This window comes from Girardinichthys multiradiatus, chromosome 8 (genome assembly GCF_021462225.1).
Source record: "Girardinichthys multiradiatus isolate DD_20200921_A chromosome 8, DD_fGirMul_XY1, whole genome shotgun sequence".
Taxonomy (NCBI): domain Eukaryota; kingdom Metazoa; phylum Chordata; class Actinopteri; order Cyprinodontiformes; family Goodeidae; genus Girardinichthys; species Girardinichthys multiradiatus.
Window position 1 is genome coordinate 26,476,285 of NC_061801.1, and position 23,134 is coordinate 26,499,418.

Here is a 23,134-nt window from a genome sequence, read left to right on the forward strand (position 1 = left end):
GGGGGGGGGGGTTTCTGCTTATAAAAGCAGAAACAAATATAATGTATTAAAGATCTACAACGTGTACAAAAAATATTTACACTATCTTGAGAATAAAACATAAAACAAAAAACAAAAAAAAAACAGCAGCATTAGAAGAACAGAAAAGACGGGCAGATAGGTCGTTTTTTCTAATGACGCAGGGCGCCCTCTGCTGTAAGGGGGTGAAATGGAGCTGGTTAAACAAACGTAGGAACTGCAGAAAAAGTGAGCATTAACACCTATTTAAAAGAACACCAGAACATCCTTCGCTGTCGCATCAACCCTCTGCATAATTATTCACTACAGCAATGACTCTTCTATGTGGTCCTCCTCTTTAGGTCTTCTCTGATACTTCCATATTTACCATACTTTGTGCAATAAGTGCATATTGTTTTTAATAGTGGACCCCCGCAGCAACTCTGTGACGCCATCATGTCAGTATGGACCGAAACATGTTTCCAGTACCTTGTTGAATCAATGATACAAAGAATTAAGGCAGTTCTGAAAGCAAAATACGGTTGAACCCAGCACCAGCAAGATGTACCAAAAAACGTAGCCGGTGAGCGTATAAATGCCCAGATATTGATGCATCTAAGTTTCATCGCCTCTCAAGGTTTTTCTTGTAAATATGGCATAATCCAAACAAGTCTTATAAACAAGCAGAAATGTCGTTTACTTATGTGATTTCACTTTAATTAGATGTAGAGCAGCTGAGAAAGACAGTCCAAACTATTTACTGCTTGTTGAATATAACCCAGCAGAAAAAAAAACTGTTGCCTTCTTTAAAAAGTGTCTTTAAATCATAATTTGACTCATAGAAATTTGAATAGTGAGGCATTTATAAACTGGATTGGATAATTAAAGTCAAACCTGCGTTTTAGATGAATTATTCTGTTTAATCTGAAGACGATTCCTAATTTTGCTCAAATAATAATTGAGTTTGAGAAAACAACTATGACTTAATTATTAGTTTCTCACATATGGGCAATAGAGATGCACATTTATTTATATAAACAGTTTTGGAATATTAATAATAGTTTCATATGTATTACAAAGGGAATATACAACAAAAGTGGGATTAAAAAAAATCATCAGTAAAAACTGAAAAAGCTGTAGCATATAGTCCATACTTGGTTGCCTAAAAAAGGAACTACCTAACACATCTTTAGAAAACACTAATAATGAAACTAAATGGGATAGATTTATATCGAAGAACAATTTACTTGTTCTATCTAAAAAAGTGGTAAGAACTCTGAGTGAGGAGTTTTTAAATTTGCTGTAAGATTGAAAGGCAAAGAAGATACTGGCAGTACAAGCTGTTGAAAAACATAGTGTATTTCAATATTTACAACATTTACAAAATATACAAATAAATACATCAGAATAACAACATGCAGCAATAAACTCAGAGCTCACAAACGGTGGGTGAACGTTTGTATTTTCTTATCAAACACACATTCAGATTACACAACCTGTCTATTGATGAGCCCGACACGTGGAAGAAGGTTTTACAGCTTTGTTTTTTTCTCTGGCAAAGGTTCCTCCACCCGAGCATAAAGATTTTAAAATATTTCTTCAAATCTTTTAGTCAGACCAGATTAACAGAGGAGAAATTTCACACAGTTGGGTCCATTTGTTTCAGTTGTGTTTGTGGGTCTTTTGTGCAGATGGAGTGTCAGAAGGAACATATGTTTTTCCTGCAAAGATAAGGAGAAACTTAACTGCAGCCTTAGGACAGACTTTGACCGCACCATGCAAAACACACGTGGACATGTCATAAAACCTTCACAGAAATGTGATCACATAGAGATGTTTAAATGACATAAAGGAATGTTTTCTCTATCATACGTCCTATTTGTTGTCATATAAAAAGCTTTAAATGAAATGGGTATATGCACACATTCAGTAATAACACATGCCATCAAAGTGGTAGATGGAAATCTTTCAAGTAGAGAGTTATTGAATGAGAGAGTCGAGTTTTACCTGCAGTGTGTTGTACCACACTCTGATGGATCTCTGCAGCTAGCTCCGACAGGTTTCAGACTGTTCCAGCGCCATAGCAGCGATCGTTTTGTCCTCTGGATCAAACCATCCCAGTTCTCAGGAACAGGTAGTGTGCTGACCTGCAAAAGTAAATATTAGACTCCTTTTTTTTAAAACCAAGTTAGATATTTTAATTGCTAACTTTAAAAATTGTAACGGGGTCTCAACACACCCGAGTGAGACATATAAGGGACAGAAAAACAGAAAGGATGATGATCTTTTCCTGAAGGGTCCTCATGCTGTTTGCAGGTAAAGCTTGTGGAAGATGGTCTTATCCAGGCTTGCTGTGGTGTCTCTTGTTCCTTATATTAAATGCTTTAATTGGGTTGGGGAGGAGTTAACTCCAAACTAATTCACTCAATCTGTTACCGTAAAGGTGGACCTCTGGCAGAATCAGTTCCCTGAGTCAGTCAGTTTTAGAAATCTCTCGTCCCTGAGTACTTATCAGTTTTATAATGACAGCCAAAGTCAAAAGTTTACCTAGAGGTATCCAAAGTAAACTTTAATCTGGTAATGTGCGACAAGTCCACGTCAGAGGTATTAGAAATCTTAAAAGGCTTGTTCAGCTTCTGCAAAGTAGATTTTATGAAAAGGTTTTACAAATGTATTTGTAAATTTGTTCAGAAAATGTCAAGCTAAAGAAGTTACTTCAGCTTAGCTTAGCAGGGAAATAGAAAGAATGAGAAAACCGATGACCTCCTGTAACTAAGAGCAAATTTTTTCATATACAAGAGCTGCTTCTCTCAAATGCCTTTAAAATATCCTTGACAGACCACAGATCTTATCCCAACAATCTCTTATCCTACACTAAGGGTGACACAGAATCCTTTAAATAGCACAATTTTTATTAGCTCGAAGTGTTTTGTTCAGTTGTTTAGTCTGAATGCTTTCCGTACATGCCTAAATTTGTTTTATGTGATCTTATATTGATCATTTAGGAATTCATAAAAGCTTTAAGGAGGCTTTCCTCAGCCTCCCTGGTAAGGCCTACGCCAGGGTATTGGAGAGGAGAGTCCGGCCGATAGTTGAACCTCGGCTTCAGGAGGAGCAGTGTGGTTTTCGTCCCGGCAGTGGAACACTGGACCAGCTCTATACCCTCTACAGGGTACTCAAGGGTTCATGGGAGTTTTCCTAATCGGTCCACACGCGTTTTGTGGACCTGGAGAAAGCATTCAACTGTGTCCCTCGTGGTGCCCTGTGTGGGGTGCTCCAGGAGTATGGAATCGGGGGCCCTCTATGCGTTACATTAACGCTCAGCTTGGACTCCTGCTTTACTTGCACTGCCATACTTGCACACTGATCATCTGCACTGTTGTATTGCTCTTGCATCTTATACTGCTCTATATTTACTCTCACTCACTTAAAACTGTGCACATATATTTATATTATATTGTAGATATGTTTATACTGTTTAATTTGTACTGTATTGCACTGACTACGCCCAAACAAATTCCTTGTATGTCCAAAAACGTACTTGGCAATAAAGCTTTTCTGATTCTGATTCTGATTTAATAGGGGCCATCCGATCTCTGTACAAGCGGAGCAGGAGTTTGGTCATTTTTTGCCATTGCTGGCACTAAGTCAGACCTGTTCCCGGTGCATGTTGGACTCCGGCAGGGCTGCCCTTTGTCACCGGTCCTGTTCGTAACTTTTATGGATTTCTAGGCGCAGCCAAGGGCCGGAGGGGGGAAATCCACTGGTTTGGGGACCAGTGGATTTCTTCTCTTCTTTTTGCGGATGACGTGGTTCTGCTGGCCCCCTGTAGCCAAGACCTACAGCATGCACTGGGGCGGTTCGCAGCCGAGTGTGAAGCGGCTGGGATGAGGATCAGCTCCTCCATGTCCGAGGCCATGGTACTCGACCGGAAAAGGGTGGCTTGTCCTCTTCAGGTTGGAGGGGAGTTCCTGCCTCAAGTGGAGGAATTTAAGTATCTCGGGGTCTTGTTCACGAGTGAGGGAAGAATGGAGCGGGAGATCAACAGACGGATCGGTGCAGCTGCCGCAGTAATGGGGGCACTGTGCCGGTCCGTTGTGGTGAAGAGAGAGCTGAGCCAAAAAGCAAAGCTCTCAATTTCTACGTTCCTACCCTCACCTATGGCCATGAACTTTGGGTCATGACCAAAAGAACGAGATCCCGGATACAAGTGGCTGAAATGAGCTTCCTCCGTAGGATGGCCAGGCGCTCCCTTAGAAATAGGGTGAGGAGCTCCGCCATCCGGGAAGGGCTTGGAGTGGAGCCGCTGCTCCTACACATCGAGAGGAGCCAGTTGAGATGGCTCGGGCATCTATACCGGATGCCTCCTGGACGCCTTCCTCGGGAGGTGTTCCAGGGGACGGCCCAGGACACGCTGGAGGGACTATGTCTCTCGGCTGGCCTGGGAAGGCCTTGGGCTCCCCCCGGAGGAGCTGGAGGATGTGTCTGGGGAGAGGGACGTCTGGGTGTGTCTGCCGAGTCTGCTGCCCACGTGACCCGGTCCCGGATAAAGCGGAAGACGATGAGTACGAGTAAAAGCTTTAAAAACATCCATGATTACTTAGCTTTAAATGCGTACTAATGTGTAAAACCCTTAATGTGTATCTTTATTATTATTCAATAAGGCATATTTAAAACGAAGAGTCTGAGGATATAATTTTTATGTAAAAAGATAGTTTGGCACTCTTTGGCCTTTTGTTTAGGTCTATAAGTTTGCATAAAAACGAACAGAAAGCAATTTTTATCCTTGCCTGTCAAACTTGCACCATCCAGTTAGTTTCTGATTGGCTGGTTAGGCCCTTATGTCGACCCTGCCAAAAGCTGAGCAAAGCTGTGATCTGACTAGGTCAAGAGACACGGAAAGGACCAGAACTCAGATGTTTTTTAGAACTGAGTCAAGAAGTTCAATCAGTTGGTTGAGATTTGGTTGGGATAAATGTCTTCATGAAGCTCCTGTCTGATCATATCTCATTCTTTCTTGAGGCTAACAGCTAGATCAGCCAGTTTCTCACATGAATCTCAACATTTTTTGGTTTGTCATGAAACAAGAATAACCAATGTTTGAATCACACAGAGTTTATTGGTTGTGACAAATAGGACAAGGTGCAGATTACATATATGACCTTTTCTGTAATTTTAATTAGTGATTACATGTTATGTTTAGACCATTATGTAGTAGTGCAGTCATTTATACACACAGCACAAAACATCAACAGCAGAAATTGCGCAGTGCAGTGTTGAACAGAATCAACCCGTTTTTTTAGCAAATACATTTAAAAGCCTTGGACCAGCTGGACAACAACAGTAATAATTTCTAGCAACTTATCATTTTCTAATAAAAACCAAACTTTAAAAAAATCATTTATGACATTTCCATAAAACTGATTGCACATTCCTTTTAGTATTATCCCCATGCATCATAAAAGCAAAGTCAAGACAAAGTGTTGAATTGTGCAAGGATTTGACATGTTCTGTGTTGTCCCTGCAAACACATTTACAGCAAGCATAAACCATCCATTTTTTTTTTAATAAGCAATACTGTTTGGGTCTCATTTCACATACTTTATCATTATGAGGTTCTGCATGCCATTATTTTACACTAAGTAAATCCCAATTATAATAACTCAGATACAAGCGTCAAATTGCCATTGAATAATCTATAAATGACTGTTGAAGCCTTTAAAAAAAAAAAAAAAAGAAAAACACATTTAGTCTATAAAAACACAAACTTATCACATTAAACCTTCTTTCAGTGGTCAGTGTGTCTGCATCTATATGCTTTTAGTAAACACAAAACCTTAAAACAGATTATCTTTTTGCTTAACTTGGTATCTCATTGGAGACAGCTGATTTCTTCGACAAATGAACGTAACAAACACTTTCATCCACAGTTTTTAGCACATTTTATGTCAGTTTTTTTATTTGCACTGAAGAATTACGATTAGGTTTGATACTGCTTTGTTCTGCTTGGTTTTTAAATCCTATATTTAGTGGTTCAAAAAAAAAAAAATCAACATTTGATTTGAAAAAATAACATTACAACATGAAGTCAACAAATTTAAGTGCTTCTTACAAACAAGTTTCCTGAAAGCATTGGATTAAAAACATTAAAAAGATGGGATTCTATTTATGAGTGGCCACCTAGAGATTAGGAGTTGAAAGGTTTGATATTTTTGTTCTAACATAATGCTGGAAACCCCGTAATCGTCCTCACATATTCGGCTTACGGCTAGGATGAGAGTAGGGGCTGACGTTCTGCTGAAGTGCTCTGAAAATCAGCACACATTACAGAATTATTCATTCAGCTTTGGACAACTTTCAATCTGTTAAACAAGTATTCTCGACTTGTTTTCTGAAATGCTACAACTTTGTGCTTTTATTCATTGTTTTCCACTACTCCAAATACTTTTTAAACATATTTTTCCTTCATTAACATGTAAAAAATGTCAAGTTGTCATAGAAACAATAACTACAAATGGACATAGAAATATCTTTATTACAAAACATCTGTAATTGTGGGCAAGATCAACTAAAACAAGACCGACTTTTCCAGATTCATCATTTATTTGATCATATGAATAAGAAAAACAAAGAGCTATTGAATTAGCTCTTGTGGTGCCACAACTTAATTGCTCATCTACAGAGGGTACTCACCTCTGGGACTTTCTGTCGACACATCAAGAACATGAAGATTCCTCCCAGGATGATGCCGACACCGATCAACATGAACGGGATGTTCTCCACGACGTTCTTCTCAACAACAATCATCTGCAGCTTCTTGGCTGATCCATCGTCAATAAGAACGCTCTGGTGGTCAATTAAGGGGGAAAACAATAGAACACTGAAAAATCTGACTAATGGGGTTTCCCGTGTTTAAAGTTTTGGAAATATTTGTAAAAAGATGTTCATGTTTGTTCGTCTGACTAAAGAAAAACAATAACACTTTTTAACCTAAAAATTCAATTTTTTTTATGTTAAGGTTTAATCTCCTTATCACTACTTACCTTTGTAGGAAGTTCACCTCAAGTTAAATTCAAAGTCAGTTACTAATAGCTTCAACAGAATTTAAATAATGAAAGTAAATCTCTTATAAGCTTTTTTGCATTTGGTTATTTTCTAAATGAAATAAACTTAACAAATGACAAGATTCAGTCACTATGTTCGACAATTAATCAGAAAAAAACAAGACAATGAAATAAAACTGTAAAATCCATTTGAATATTGCATAGATTAATATAAATTAAATGAGATTTTAAATGAATGACTGCAAAAACCATGATGGAGTCATAAAGTGTGTTCTTACCTCATTGAGATACATCACAGGAAAGACCACTGTCCGCACATTTCCTGTTTCACTGAAAGGAAACCGAAAACAACCAGTCTTTTTTTTTTTATTCCTACTGTAATAAAGTCCAAAGATCACATTTTACATTACAAAGGTTTTTAAGGTCATTGATAATGATAGTGATTTTGTTTCCATGTCCAACTCAAATATGCAGTGAAGAGTTGCATCAGTATTTGTCTAGTAAGAAGACAGTCAGGAGATATAAGTCAGGAGAAAAAAGGATTCTGGGAGAACTCAGGTAGACTTAATTTCTACTTCAGTTCAGACTAACATTGTTACTCTGATGGATACTCACTTGTCTGCCCTTATGTTAGCAAGCTATGAATGCACTGAGTAAATCACAGCTGCAGTGAATGGAAGCAGCTCAAAGTCTCCCTTTTTACGCATTGTCTGTGTTTTACTCAGCAGGGTTTAAAAGTAATGCAGCTGTCAAACATTATCACTTTGAGGACATAGTCTGTCATCCTGTATAAACTCTTTCAAATCCATTTGACCCTAAAAAACAACTATAAATCCATTCTAGTAGCATGTTGCTACTAGATCAATCTTTCTTGTCAACAAAACAATCTGGTCTCAGTTTTTCTCCACTAAGCTTTTCATCTAAAGTCTAGTGCACAACGCTATGTGGTGCTGCAAAATAAATAAATAAATAAAATTTTAACATTTGATTAAAAACATTTGATTTTAATCAACTGACTTGGTTAAATTAAAACTCGTTTTAAAAAGCATATTGAATTTAACATATTTCAAATGTATTACTATTACCCAAGATTAACAGTAAATATGAGAATAACAGTAGGTCCCATACTGAGGGACACCTGTATCAAAGTCAGGCCAGTGGGCCAAATTTAGCCCACAGTGTAATTCTATTTGGCCCATGAAATGTTTATTAGAGCAGGTTTGATGGTAGAGGGCTCATGCACAGCTAATGTTACAAAGGTCTCTGCTGGATTTTTTGCAAGGACCCACAAGCCCCCTCTCCTCTGCTGACATTCATTAGTGACCTCATGCTACCTCAAGCCATGTCAGGTCACCCCCTCCTGAAAATGGCCAAATGAAAGGTGTAAAACAGAAGCTTTCTGCCCAGGCGGAACGCTAGCTATCTGTTGACAATGGCAAAGGACAGACCTGTTTGTCTTTGTGCAGAGCCAACATAGCTGTAACCAAACACTTTTTCAGTATATATTAGGATTGGCCCACCGCTGTGTCTTTGAGTTTGAGAGAGTGTTTGTAGGGGTTTGTAAATATTTTTTAGAAATTATTTATCATGACAAATTTTCCTTTGCACAAATGAGGTGATTTAGAGTAGAACAGTTTCAGTTTAAACTGAGGAAATGTTCTGTTAATCTCAGACAAATTATGAAGTGATGAAAGAAAAGTAGAGGAAAAGATTTAATTAAAAATATGTGAAATGTTGACACAAACAATAAATAAATAAAATAAAAATCAACAACTGGCTAGAATGTTGGACTGGAAACGTGTCCTTGGTTTACCCACCTTTTACCCAAATTAAGGCAGGACAGTGACCTAAAATTCTAAAAGGTTATTTTCAGGACAAATTGTTGTTTGACTGTGTGTGAACCTGTCGAGTTAAAACTTAACTGCTAACTAACTTGCATTTAAAAAGCTGCTGTGGCACTGCACAACCATTCTTCCCTTCCTCTGATATTTCTTGTATTCTGCTCACACATAAAATCTGAGATTTGGTTTTTTTTGGTCAATAGGACACACATATATGTACAAACACCATAAAAAACTAGTGTTAATATAGACACAGACAAAAAAAAAAAAAAGGAATGAAAAAAAAAGACAACTGAAGAGCTTTCCAGTTAAAATGCAAACACTAATTATCAGTTTGCTCTTATGCTTAAGATTTCTTATTGTATTTTTCTCTTTTCAATTTGACATTAAGGAAAAATTAGCATTGTCTCAGGCAGGTTAATAGATTTACAAAGCACCATTAAAAAAAAAAAGGACTTCTGCATATTTAAATATAGTATTTGCATTATTGAACAGCTAAAGTAGAAAGAGCAGAGAGAGAAAGAAGAAGAAATGAATGTTCTGAAATGATCTCACTGCGATTTCTATCAGATGTTATATAGACACACAAACAAGTGAGAAAGGTTTGTCCAAAAGTCCACTAATTATGATGATGGTGGCAGAACTGCTGTTTATCTTACTGGCAGGCACCCTCCCAGCTATGAATAATTATTCAGAAGTGATACTTTCATCTGAAGCCAATATGGTGACAGTGAGATTTCTAAAGGTTGATGTACTAATTCAATCCAATTCGATTTCCTGCAAGTATCAAGTTACAGATAAGGAAGTGAGTGGATTACCTGAAGTCTGGAATTTTTTCCACATAAACATTGACCTGCAAACGTTTGGCTGCTTGCAGGATGATCCCGGTCAGCTGCAAAAACAGAACCATAATTTGTTAGAAGCACATGGTAGAGAGACTTACATCTAATCTCATATCACGCCTACAAGGTTAATATGCATTTTTATGTCAAATAGCCAGAGTTTTCCTTTTTTCAGCTATTGTTCAAAGTATAAATATCAAAGTACACACATAGTTTTTGCCAGATATGTCTGAAATTGTTGGGCTTTTAGATTGGGATTAGAAAATATGACAGACAAGAAAGGGAGAGGAGGACTGGAAGAGTAGATCAACAAATTATCAACTGATCCACAAATGGATGGATAGATGGATTAATGGATGGATGAACAGAAATTTACAAATAGATGGATGGAAGAAAGAACAGATACAGGTGGGTTGATCCAACTTAAAGGCAATGTGACAAGAAATAAAGTCTAGAACACAAATAATTTTCACACTTATCCAGACATGGAACATGGAAAATCTAGACTGTTCCAGAATTTTCCTGAACGTGTTGGAACCCTTCAAGTGTTAGCTTTGAACATTTATACCTAATTATTATTCCTTTAAATATTCACTATGTATACCAACAGGTCTCCACTAAAATAAGAGTCATGTTCCAGAACTTCCAGTAGATTTACTTACAATAGTCAAATACATATAGCCAATTAGAGTATTAGAGAAGAACACAGTGAGAGGCACACTAGCCTACTTCAATGTGTAGTATATATTTGTAACAATAGGTTGACACTCATACCAGCAACCTTCTGACTGAATGCAACCACCTAACATCTTAAGCTAAGCAACCGCCCCAATGTTGCATTTTCCTATAGGAAAAAAAACAGCTTCACTGCTTTAAAGATGGTTGCAGCATTGTTCAGAGGACTTTGAGCAGTCTCAGTAATCTTAAGTAGATCCATGGCTCGAGTACAGGAGGTCAAATAGGGGATAAATAGTAAGTTGTTTAACTCACACTATAAATGCTTATGTCACAGTTACTATGTAAGTTCCCCTTGCCTTATGCCTCTGCAAGATAACGTATTTCTCATTTTGCAGATCTAAAAGCTAAGTGTCAATGCACATACTGCAACCTTCTTAATACAGAAAGAAAGAAAGAAAACTATTTTTCCAACAGTTTGATTGTGTAACCAGAGTAAAGTACACATTTTTAGAAAGGGTCACACTTCTACTTTTAGAAGTCCAAGCTTCTATTTTAAGGACTATTGGGCAATGTTTCTTATAATAGCTTTCCAGCTAAAAATCTTTGCAGAACTTTGCCTTTGTGTGTATTAGTAATTCACTTCTTACCAATGATTTGCAATTCATTTAGTTTTTATGCAATGACACATATCATCAATGATGCAGAATACAGTCAGAAGCACAAAAAAAACCCTGATGCACAAAGAGAATCAGCATTTTTTTTCAAGCTTCATACATTTACAAAATTCTGTAAAAAAAAATTGAAAACCATGAATCACTTTCCTTTCACCTTATTACATTTATTATTCACACCTCTGTGTTGTTCTATCAGATAAAATACATTAAACCTTGTAGTTGGAACGTGACAATAATATGACAATAAACTTAATATGAATTACTCCGGGTATAGAGTGTCTTGTGTTTCCTAGCTCATTTAAATGCAAGACCCGACAAATCTGATTATTCATGAGCTTCCAGGTGCATACTATTTATCTAAATCTGTTTTTCTGTATCTGTGCCTAATTATCAAATATTTGTCCCAACATCAGCCAGGCTATTACAGTATGAAAATCTGATATCGGCTGTCAGAGCTTATCTCTGGTAACAGTTCGGTACCAAGAACCGGTGCTATAATTTTTATCCACTGTTTCCATGCTCACCACAGACAAACAGCTGCAAAACTGAGATAGTTCACCACCTAGTGGTGTGATTTTGTACTACACATTGGTACACATTAAAAACCATCCATCCATCCATCTATTTTCTATAGCTGCTTCTTCTGTACAGGGTCGCCAGTCCATCGCAGGGCACAGAGACACACAGGACAAACAACCATGCACGCACCCATAACACCTAAGGGCAATTTAAGGTAACCAATTAACCTAACGACATGTCTTTGAAATGTGGGAGAAAGCCGGAGTACCTGGAGAGAACCCATGCATGCAGGGGAGAACATGCAACTCCATGAAGAAAGACCCCCACCCGGGAGTCAAACCGAGGACCTTCTTGCTACAAGGGAACATAGCTACCAACTGCGCCACCATGCAGCACCATTAAAAACCCATTAATAAAAAAAAAGATGCTGTATCAAGAAATGTACAACATCAGAAAGTAAAGAAAGGCCACAAATCATATGTTCAGTGAAATAAAAGTAAATCATACTGGATTGATGTCAATGGCAGTCTCATGCTCCTCCTTCTTAGGCCTCATGCCGAACACATCCTGCACAAATTTCTCATCAGCCTGGTAGAAGTGTGGGGAGGACATGATGATGGGAGCTCCTAAACACCACCGAGATAAGATTATAGAAGCAGATAATAACTAAACAAATTGAATCAAGAAGCCAGACTATATATCATCCATGACAAAACTAGATTTCCCACCTTGTTTACACAGGCTGACATTGAGCAGGCCTGAGCCGAGGCAGTTACCGGCAGGCACACAGAAGCCTGCGTTGGCCGGGTTCACAGTCACATTGGCGAAAACTTCGAAGGGGGGAACGAAACGATAGCCAGAGATCCCCTTCACAGTCACATCATTAGTGTACACTGCATACAAAGACCTGGAAAACAGAGTCACATGAAGGGAAAAAAGAGCAACTGCATTTATTCTGCACAGTCAGGCTTTCAGGATTTCAGCTTACTGCAGAGCACAACAGGTTTTACAGTGTTCAAAGGTTCACATGCATCTTGGGCCTTATTCTTTCAATAAACACGCTAAGCAGGTAGTAGGCCAGCACACCACACTTCCTCATACTGGTCTATTCACTGTAAAAGTCTGTTAACATAGCCCTAATCATTCCAGGGAGCTAAACTTAAAAACAAACTCAAACTAAAGTGGTATCATTAATCCAATCCCCACATCAGGATAGTTCTGCAAATAATGAGGAACACATTGCACCAAATGTCTTTAGCCAACAAGGGGGTCAAGGGTTAAAACCAGAAATGCTGCATCAGCAAAAGGGTTCATAAGGGATGGCAGAAGTTATTTTTATACAGAAATGTAAACACAAAAGGATAAAATGCTAAATTTTGCACTGTCAAACTAGAATAACAATTTTTCCAGAAAGAAAAATAAATAGTTTTATATTCCAAGATTCATACTTGCTGTGGCAGCAGCTCACCTGCACAGGTCAGAGGAGAACATGTAGAGCTCTGCATTCTTGCTGATGATTGGATGGAAAGATGCTCCATTGGTTCCATTGATCATATTGCACTCATCAGACGTCCACCAGTCCAAAGAGCTGCATTCACGATCCAAACATTCATTATTATTGTTTTTCATTGTAATAAAATCTCATTTCAGGAGTTAAAGACAGCTTTGGTCATTTAGACAGCAGCAACTAAAAAGGGTTAACACAGATACATACAACAACCTCTGCGATTATTCTCACCTCTGGTAAAGATGTGAGAGCTGTGGCACTCATGTGGCGGAATGTTTCCACATGGCCAAAGAAACCCGTTACAGACTGGTTATACTGGTGATTAAAGTGCGTACGCTCAAGTGTGTGTTGGAAAGCGATGTGCGTGTCATTTTCTTATGGAGGAATGTCTTCAAACACTGAAATAAAAGGCTGACAGCAATGGTGAGACGTTACACTGAGCTGTACAGCAAAGAGGATGGGTTTGGTGTAAAACAGGGGTGTCCAAAGTGCAGCCTGTGGGCCATTTGCAGTCCCTGGAATGATTTTGTGGGGCCATTGCCTGCAATTTAAGAATAATTATTTGGCCCATCAGCACGGGTGGTTTATATTTTAATTAGGGCAAAATTATTACCAAAACATTTTAATCTTCTTACAGTCTTTTTAAGTACAATACAATTTATATCTCCCCTCCTTGAACCGTCACCTTAACGTGGTGGAGGGGTTTGAGTGCTCAAATGATCCTAGAGGCTATGTTGTCTGGGGCCTAAATGCCCCTGGTAGGGTCTCCCATGGCAAACAGGCTCTAGGTGATGGGTCAGACAAAGAGTGGTTCAAGAATCCCTCATGAAGAACAAAATATCGAGGCACGTGACGTCGCCCGGTGGCCGGGTTGCTCCTCGCGGGACCCGGCCGGGCCAAGCCCGAACGAGAGACGCGAGGCCATCCCCCGGTGGGCCCACCACCTGCAGGGGGAACCGTGAGGGACCGGTGCAAAGAGGATTGGGTGGCGGACGAAGGTGGAGACCTCAGCGGCCCGATCCCCGGATGCTTAGGCTGGCTCTAGGGACATGGAATGTCACCTCGATGGGGGGAAGGAGCCTGAGCTTGTGCGGGAGGTCGAGAGAAACGCTGGAGGGACTATGTCTCTCGGCTGGCCTGGGAACGCCTTGGGCTCCCCCTGGAGGAACTGGAGGAGGTGTCTGGAGAGAGGGACGTCTGGGCGTCTCTGCTGAGTCTGCTGCCCCCGCGACCCGGTCCTGGATAAGCGGAAGACGACGAACGAACGAACAATTTATATCTCTTTTAAAACCAAGTTTTTTGCGTTCTCTTTAATTTCAGAGCAGGACCACATCTATCCAGTAACGTTTATACAAAAGGAACCAAATTTCCTTTAATTAATTTACTGAAATTCAAAGAAAGATTGACCCAAATCCTGTCCTCTTGATTTGTTTCTATTCTTTTCATCTGAGCCCGAAAGACTTTGCATATTGGGACCCTTTCTTTTAACGAGGCAAATGTCCAAAACTCTTTTTAAATTTTGGATCTACGATGACTGACACATCTATATCCGAAAAAAAAAAAAGACTATTCATTGAATGAAAATATTGCAGGCTTTATTTTTTGTTGAGCAGGTAGAAAATGTAATTTTTCACAATCAGATCTTTTTGTTTTATTAAAATATATTTCTTTTTGACCTGCGAGTCCATTTAACTTGAGGATTTTGGCCCACATGACAAAAAAGTTGGACAACACTGCTGTAAAACAAAGGATGAATGTGGAAATGTAGCTTTAGTCATTGTGAAATGTAAAGTATGGTTGAGAAACTGTGATGCTGTGGGCCTCTTTTACTTCCAACTGTCCTGGGAACCTTGTTAAGAGTGCATAGTACCATGAACATATCAGAATGTTTTAAGTACAAATATGTTGGCTTCTGACAGAACACTGAAATGGGTCATCATTTGAGATTTCAGCAGGAATAGTTGACCAAAAAATAAATAGCCAAATTAAAACCAGACACAAAATCAGCCTTATTCTATGGCCTAAATCATATGAAAAAATGTTTAAATAATGGGCTGATATGATGAGAGGCTTTCATAAGAAAGCTCAAGGACTCTGGACAATCCAGAGAGATTTTGCAAATAAAATGGTCAAAGTTTCCTTTCTCTCTCTCTCTCTCTGCATGCTCCAACCTTGTGTGTCTGTTGGCAAAAGGGGGGTACACAGAGTATTAGTAAGAACGTACCAATGATTGTGCCATGCATGAGTGCATGTAAAAAAAAGCATTATTTCTTGACGTAATGAATAGACTAGAATTTAGGGTTGGATTTTTCAGGTCGAAATTATGCTACTATAATAATAAAAAAGAAAGTAAGAGGGTGCTGTAAATTCAACTCTTTTGAGCAGGCCATATTCTTATCCCCACAGTAGCTCTTCCACTGTGTGGGTGGTGAACAGGCCAATACCAGATCACATTAGCTATAACCTTATTATCTTTAAATCTTTCCATTACCGCCTGTCAAGAACAAAATGAGGAAAATCGGTAAAAACATATATTTAAGAGTGGGTGTAAAATGACAGAAGTTCTGTAAAACCCATTAACCCTATTCATCTCAATCAATGCAGAAAATAATTTAAACTGATCTGATGAGAACCTTGCATAAGAGAGCCCCAAGGACTCTGGACAATCCAGAGATTTTGCAAATAAAATTGTCAAAGCTTCCTTTCTCTCTCTCTCTCTCCGCATGCTCCAACCTTGTGCAATATCATACGGCTAAGGGCTACCCGTTGGCAAAAGGGGTGTACACAAAGTATTAGTAAAAATGTACCAATGACCAATGTACATGAGTGCATGTAAAAAAAGCATTTTTTCTTGACTAAATAAATAGACTAGAATTTAGGGTTGGATATTTCAGGTTGAAATTATGCTACTATAATAATAAAAAAAAGAAAGTAAGAGGGTGCTTTAAATTCAATTCAATTCAAAAATACTTTATGTGAAATGCTCTAACATGGAGGGCTACGATGATAAAGTCAAGTTGTGACTCACACGTCTTTACTGCTATCATATCGAAGTCACTCATATGATCCCGTTTCATTTAGTACAGTCAAAAACCTCAAGATTATTGGTGGATTAACCACAGAGACAATGGGGGAAAAATAACAGGAAATGCTCTGAATATAATAAATATTAATGCAATCATTTCTTTAGTTAAACCTCAGTGGATTAGTTGGTGTACTGCCAGATGAATAACTCTTTTAACTACATTAAAAAAAGCCATCTACCTTTTCCCGTTCCATGTGTCCACTCTAGCAAAGTCCTTGTAGTTCGGCTGGCCAGTGAAGAACATATAATCTCCATCGCTTGAAGCATTGTTCTTATAGAAAAGCCCAAAAATGTCATCCAGCTCAGGCATAAACGTTTTGAAGGTTTTGAGCAGAACATCTTCATATCCCCACAGTAGCTCTCCCACGGTGTGGGTGGTGAACAGGCCGATACCAGAGAACCGCATGTAGGAAGCGATCAAATTAGCTATAGCCTTATTATCTTTAAATCTTTCCATTACCGTCTATCAAGAAAAAATGCAGAAAAATCGGTGAAAACATATATTTCAGAATGGGTGTAAAATAAAGTTCTGTAAAACCTATAAAAGCCTATTTCATCTCAATCGATGCAGAAAATAATTTAAACTATTTATTCTTAAAAAAAACACTTATGCTCATTAGGATATAAAATACTCATTTAAAATGACATCAACCACAGCTACCATAATACAATCTAATTTAACTTTATTACCTTAGAAACAACAAAGTCATAATTTATAGTATTAACTAGTGTAACAGTCTTCGGGAGCATTCTTAAACACAGATTATCCGTTTTTTACATCCTAATTTGGGACATTTATCAACATTTAAGCCCTTTCAATGATTGGCTGTTTGTCCCTTAAATAAACAAGTTGAATATTCCTTTCATCAAATTGGAAAAGGAAAATAAAGGTCAGATTTTTTTACTACAGTTAAAAAAACAGCTGCATTGTTATTGTTTCAAAAGTTAGGTACAGGTCCTTCTCAAAATATTAGCATATTGTGATAAAGTTCATTATTTTCTATAATGTCATGATGAAAATTTAACATTCATATATTTTAGATTCATTGCACACTAACTGAAATATTTCAGGTCTTTTATTGTCTTAATACGGATGATTTTGGCATACAGCTCATGAAAACCCAAAATTCCTATCTCACAAAATTAGCAAATTTCATCCGACCAATAAAAGAAAAGTGTTTTTAATACAAAAAACATCAACCTTCAAATAATCATGTACAGTTATGCACTCAATACTTGGTCGGGAATCCTTTGGCAGAAATGACTGCTTCAATGCGGCGTGGCATGGAGGTAATCAGCCTGTGGCACTGCTGAGGTCTTATGGAGGCCCAGGATGCTTCGATAGCGGCCTTTAGCTCATCCAGAGTGTTGGTCTTGAGTCTCTCAACGTTCTCTTCACAATATCCCACAGATTCTCTATGGGGTTCAGGTCAGGAGAGTTGGCAGGCCAATTGAGCACAGTGATACCATGGTCAGTAAACCATTTACCAGTGGTTTTGGCACTGTGAGCAGGTGCCAGGTCGTGCTGAAAAATGAAATCTTCATCTCCATAAAGCTTTTCAGCAGATGGAAGCATGAAGTGCTCCAAAATCTCCTGATAGCTAGCTGCATTGACCCTGCCCTTGATAAAACACAGTGGACCAACACCAGCAGCTGACACGGCACCCCAGCCCATCACTGACTGTGGGTACTTGACACTGGACTTCTGGCATTTTGGCATTTCCTTCTCCCCAGTCTTCCTCCAGACTCTGGCACCTTGATTTCCGAATGACATGCAGAATTTGCTTTCATCCGAAAAAAATACTTTGGACCACTGAGCAACAGTCCAGTGCTGCTTCTCTGTAGCCCAGGTCAGGCGCTTCTGCCGCTGTTTCTGGTTCAAAAGTGGCTTGACCTGGGGAATGCGGCACCTGTAGCCCATTTCCTGCACACGCCTGTGCACGGTGGCTCTGGATGTTTCTACTCCAGACTCAGTCCACTGCTTCCGCAGGTCCCCCAAGGTCTGGAATCGGCCCTTCTCCACAATCTTCCTCAGGGTCCGGTCACCTCTTCTCGTTGTGCAGCGTTTTCTGCCACACTTTTTCCTTCCCACAGACTTCCCACTGAGGTGCCTTGATACAGCACTCTAGGAACAGCCTATTCGTTCAGAAATTTCTTTCTGTGTCTTACCCTCTTGCTTGAGGGTGTCAATAGTGGCCTTCTGGACAGCAGTCAGGTCGGCAGTCTTACCCATGATTGGGGTTTTGAGTGATGAACCAGGCTGGGAGTTTTAAAGGCCTCAGGAATCTTTTGCTGGTGTTTAGAGTTAACTCGTTGATTCAGATGATTAGGTTCATAGCTCGTTTAGAGACCCTTTTAATGATATGCTAATTTTGTGAGATAGGAATTTTGAGTTTTCATGAGCTGTATGCCAAAATCATCCGTATTAAGACAATAAAAGACCTGAAATATTTCAGTTAGTGTGCAATGAATCTAAAATATATGAATATTAAATTTTCATCATGACATTATGGAAAATAATGAACTTTATCACAATATACTAATTTTTTTAGAAGGACCTGTATATTCTTCCAGTTTACAAAATACATCTAGATACATACAACTTAGTACATTGCCTGAATAAAAGAAAAGATTTCTTTAGCTCACCATAGCAGGGATGTTAACGGTCCTGATGAGGTCACTTTCAGGACCTCGGGACATGTTGCGCTGGAAAATGTACGTTTTAGGATTGACCGCTGCAACTCTTGTGCCATTATCATGGAAGACCACGTCCTCCATGGGCCGGTATTCTCTGTGTTATGGAAAAATCAGACAATCGCATTCAGGTCGTAGTTTAAATACAAAAAAAAAAAGAAAAACAAAGACTATTTTGGTTCATTGTTTTTTCTACTTAGATAATTTCTTGTTCATTAATCTCAATTTGCATTTGCATTTCTTGCAACTGATGAGAAGTACTGAAGAAAATAGCTTATTAGGTAAATCACAACTCTTCTTTTTAACTGATGATCTTCCTATAGTTTGACTGTGTGAAAGTTTTGGCTGGTGATTTAAGTAAGGCCACTTTCAAGCAGGAAGTGGTTTGTGTTTCACCAATCGCTTGCCTGGACTTGGCTGGGAAGCGGTGGTTGCTTGAAACTGAAAGATGTAGTAATAGCTTCAGGCTGCACTCTGAATACAGTGTGTAGCTATAGTACCCTGCAAAAGTATTCATATTCCTTGTACTTATACACATTTTTGTGTGTTAGATTAACACAAAGTGGTGCATGCTATGTGTTTTCAAAAACATTCTGACACAAAGATTTGGCATTTGTATTCAAAATGAGAACGAGGAATTTGCTTTGGTGTACCACCATAAATAAATCTGAAGATATATAGTTAAAAACAAAAACAAGTTGTATAGGAATATTATGAGAATAGAGAAAAATAGTGCAACTTTTTGTAGAGAAAAAGAGCAAAGTGGCAAATATGGAAAATATACAATAACAACAATATTAAATTAAATAGTATTTACATGTGTTGAGATATTTGTATTATTTGCCAGTGAAAAGTGTCAGTGGGGGACCAGGGCCTTGTAATGAGGCTAGCAGTAGACGGGAAGAAACTTTTTTTGCATTCTGATGGACCGCAACCTCTTGTCAAAGGGGAGAGTCTGAAACAGTTTGTGTCCAGGGTGGGAGAGGTCATCTGCAATCTCTTCTGCTTGCCCCCCCTGAGTCAATATTTTGAAGAACCACCTTTCACTGCAGTCAGCAAGCATTTTTCAGTGTGCTTCTCCATTAATAAAAAATCCGGACAGAAAGCAAATACACCCCTGAATGGAAGTAAACATTGTTTCACTGGATGAGATTCTATGAATTTTGCCAAAACAATTGCAAGTGATCATTAAAACTAAAAGAAGTTGAACAAAATACTACAGATTGCTGTGGCTTTTCTTTCACTTTAATCCAATAAGGGTTTTTGTGTTTGCTCGCACCTCTTTGCTTTTTGGCTTGTCGACGGGCAAAGTATGTGAATACAAAAGATAACATTTTTGGCCAAACAACCAAATGTCTCCTTTCCTGTGTAACAACTCAAGATCACTTTTGAAATAATTGTTGCTTTATTTCCTCCATTCCTTTTTGAACAAGTAATTTGCTCCTATTTACCCTGACAGCTACCAGACTGCTTCAGGTATTTGTGCATAATCTTTGTCATATTTCTTAACTTTCATACGTTACCCTGTTAAAACCAATAACATAATAAGCCTTTCGCACACTGATCTCTCACCTATATGTGTAAGGCCCAATCTCCACCACGGCAGGCCTTTCCCCGTCCAGCACCTCCCCTGGGTTCGTCAGATTGAAGAAGTAAAACTGCATGTATATGGGAGCAGGAGGATCCGCCCAAGCACCAAAAGCCTCTGTTCCATTTCTTAGGACTACTTCCTATGCAGGACAAAGGGCAGTGGGTTAAAAATGTCTGACCGTGGATGACTCATCCGCAGACGATGAATCGTCTCACGTCACGTGACAAGGAAACAGGGAAATTATCGTTTTTACTGATGTGAGGATTCAAAGAGGAGTTCAGGGACAATATCAGGGCGTTAAATACTGAAACCTGTTGAATTACACGTGAATGTTGCGACCTTGCATCCTGTCAGCTATCCTCCAACGTCAGTCAGAAAACATTTACATAATCAACGTTAAGACAGTTACTTTTAACAGACATAAAGGTTAATAAACTGAATAAAATGCATGTAGCATTAACTGCAACAACTATGTCCCTAAATGCGAGCTTTTGAAAAACATTCGAGTACCAAAGTAAGCTTAAAAACTACTTAGCAACAAACCTCATAAGTAATCTCGAAACAACCTGCTGTTTAGAAAGGTTTCCGTGAGCTAAAGTTAGCATTTCTAACTTTGATGCTAAGCTAAAAATAAACAGCTTACCGTTTTAACCCTCGACTGAAAAACATTAGGAAAAACGTTGGATAAAACTAAAGAAATACCGATGATCAGCATGACTAAAGAAAACGCTCCGATGCTGTAAATGCAACATGATTTCAGCGGCATGGTGAGGCCGAAGATTTATCAGACACAGAGAAGCCACTGACAGAGCTGTTTTTGTTTTGTTTCGGAGGAAGCTCCGGTCGTAGGAATTTGCTCGACTGAGCAAAGACTCTCATCCGGAACGAAAATCTCTATTAGCATTTCCGGTTTCGTCGACAGTCGGCGGTTTCTTTAGATCATTCAGTCGTAGTGATCACATTTGAAGCAGCTCCATTTGATGTGTTTAATACATTTTACATTTGAAGTAACGCCTATGAAATGTGCAGTGATTTTAGGGGCAGATGATGCAAGAAAACGATATATTTTTCATAACTGCTGACTGTAGAAACAAAACAGAGGGTTAGTTTCTACCCTGTACTCTTTGTTTCCGATGCCCACACCTATCTTCTGCTGTCTATCGTGTTTGTATGCCTTCTATAGGTTTACAGTATTATTTACCAACTTACACAATAAGGATTATATTATATAGAAACCTAAATAACAAAATACACACCATCCTTTCCGCTCATTCTGCCTGAGCTGTCATGTATTTAGCTCAGTCCATTTTCCCATCGTTTCACTGTGGGGATGATGCTCTACATGTTTCATGTTGCCCAAAAAGTTCAGTTTTGTTAAATGTGTCTCCTACATATCTTGTGGGGAATTAAAAATGTTTTTCTTTTAACAATGGCTGTTTTCTTGGCACTCCTACATAAGAGCCAGATTTCTGGAGAGCAGTACTACATATTCCTTCTCTTGACTGCTTATTCCACCTGAGCTGTGCATATCTGCAGTTCCCACAGACCTGGAATTCTTGGCTGTTTCTCTGATCAGTGCTCTCATGGCCCAGCCTGTCAGTTTAGCTGAATGGCCATGTCTTGGTTGGTTTTCAGTTGTGCCACACTTTCTATTTTTGGATGGTGGGTTGACCAGTGCTCTGTGAGAAATGTAAACTTTATGGTTTGTAACTTCTGAAGGTGGTTGGCTGCACTGCATTTTATTACTACATTCTGTCCCACACTTTTCAGATTTTTATTTCTTAAAAACATATGGAAAAATGCATTATTTAGTGTGGTGTAACTTTGTGTGTTGATCTATAACATAAAATCCTCCATTGAGAGTTATGGTTGTAGTAAAATGTGAAAAAGTTGAAGAGGTATGAACATTTTCAAAACATTGCAATTAACTGTATGTTGTATAACTGTCCATGGACACTTTGATTTCTAAATATTGAGACAGAAGACATTGCAATCTTTTCTAGGTAGCAGCAAATATTTAAAAATGTTAATTACATAGCATCAACAACAGCTCCCTTATCATTATGATGAAGTTCCCTAATAATAAGCAATATTAAACCATCGTTCCACTAGATGTCGCTATCTGCTAGTTTTCTTAAACGCTACTGCCTTCTTTATTTGTTTCAGCATAGTTTACTGGAATTATTGTGGTTTTCGAGTCAAGGTTTCTTGTGAAACTGACCCCATATTAGATATTCTTAATAACCAATGCAAAACAGTCTGACAATGTATTTCAGTCATTTTGCTATCACTGTGATTTTGACATTTTGAAACTTAAGTTTAAAAACTTGAATATGAATATGATTGGTGCACCTTTACTCGTAAAAGAAAACGAGTTAAAATCCATGCACATACAAGCATACAGATTTGTTAATGCTTCTCTGGTGTTGGTTTTGATGACCTGGGATACATTATCTCATCTTTCCACATGATAGGCCTTCTAACATTTTTGTAATGTTAACTATAAGCACAAACATGTTTGTGCTTGCATTGTTAAGTTTCATGGCAGTACTGTTTCAACATGGGGCTATAAAATCTCTGTGTCTTGTTTGAATAGAAAATGTTTTCAGCTTACATGTTGAGACATACTCTGTTACCCTGCA

The 23,134-nt window shown here is 38.5% G+C and overlaps 2 protein-coding genes and 1 long non-coding RNA gene across 4 annotated transcripts; all 3 read right to left on the reverse strand.

Moving 5' to 3' along the window:
* Positions 1–1,338: 1,338 nt before the first annotated feature.
* Positions 1,339–2,572, reverse strand: LOC124872851 (liver-expressed antimicrobial peptide 2). Its single transcript, XM_047373251.1, has 3 exons — positions 2,237–2,572; positions 2,005–2,144; positions 1,339–1,718 (listed from the first exon to the last, which is right to left on the reverse strand). Exons 1-3 carry the CDS (start codon positions 2,300–2,302, stop codon positions 1,697–1,699), a joined length of 228 nt encoding a protein of 75 aa, XP_047229207.1. The 5' UTR covers positions 2,303–2,572; the 3' UTR covers positions 1,339–1,696.
* Positions 2,573–5,096: 2,524 nt separating this feature from the next.
* Positions 5,097–21,356, reverse strand: scarb2c (scavenger receptor class B, member 2c). 2 transcript variants are annotated; one of them, XM_047372913.1, is made up of 11 exons: positions 21,136–21,356; positions 20,474–20,631; positions 18,854–18,998; positions 16,387–16,670; positions 13,084–13,203; positions 12,344–12,522; positions 12,123–12,241; positions 9,721–9,794; positions 7,340–7,391; positions 6,691–6,843; positions 5,097–6,304 (listed from the first exon to the last, which is right to left on the reverse strand). In XM_047372913.1, exons 1-11 carry the CDS (start codon positions 21,256–21,258, stop codon positions 6,266–6,268), a joined length of 1,446 nt encoding a protein of 481 aa, XP_047228869.1. In that variant the 5' UTR covers positions 21,259–21,356; the 3' UTR covers positions 5,097–6,265. The 2 variants fall into 2 exon arrangements, with proteins under 2 accessions (XP_047228869.1, XP_047228870.1); XM_047372914.1 differs by having other exon boundaries at positions 20,474–20,627; positions 21,136–21,265.
* LOC124872665 lies at positions 14,696–16,380 on the reverse strand. The gene is made up of 2 exons (XR_007039344.1): positions 15,756–16,380; positions 14,696–15,302 (listed from the first exon to the last, which is right to left on the reverse strand). It is a non-coding gene; the product is annotated as an uncharacterized LOC124872665 (long non-coding RNA).
* Positions 21,357–23,134: the final 1,778 nt, after the last annotated feature.

Coding starts and splice junctions, on each gene's coding strand:
- LOC124872851 (XM_047373251.1), bottom strand. CDS start 2,302: ATGAGGACCCTTCAGGAAAAGATCATCATCCTTTCTGTTTTTCTGTCC. Junction 2,145..2,236: donor CCCTTATATGTCTCACTCGG/GTGTGTTGAGAC, acceptor TTACTTTTGCAG/GTCAGCACACTACCTGTTCC. Junction 1,719..2,004: donor TGTGGTACAACACACTGCAG/GTAAAACTCGAC, acceptor TTATCTTTGCAG/GAAAAACATATGTTCCTTCT.
- scarb2c (XM_047372913.1), bottom strand. CDS start 21,258: ATGCCGCTGAAATCATGTTGCATTTACAGCATCGGAGCGTTTTCTTTA. Junction 12,242..12,343: donor TGTCAGCCTGTGTAAACAAG/GTGGGAAATCTA, acceptor GGTGGTGTTTAG/GAGCTCCCATCATCATGTCC. Junction 7,392..9,720: donor GAAAAAATTCCAGACTTCAG/GTAATCCACTCA, acceptor GTTTCCTTTCAG/TGAAACAGGAAATGTGCGGA.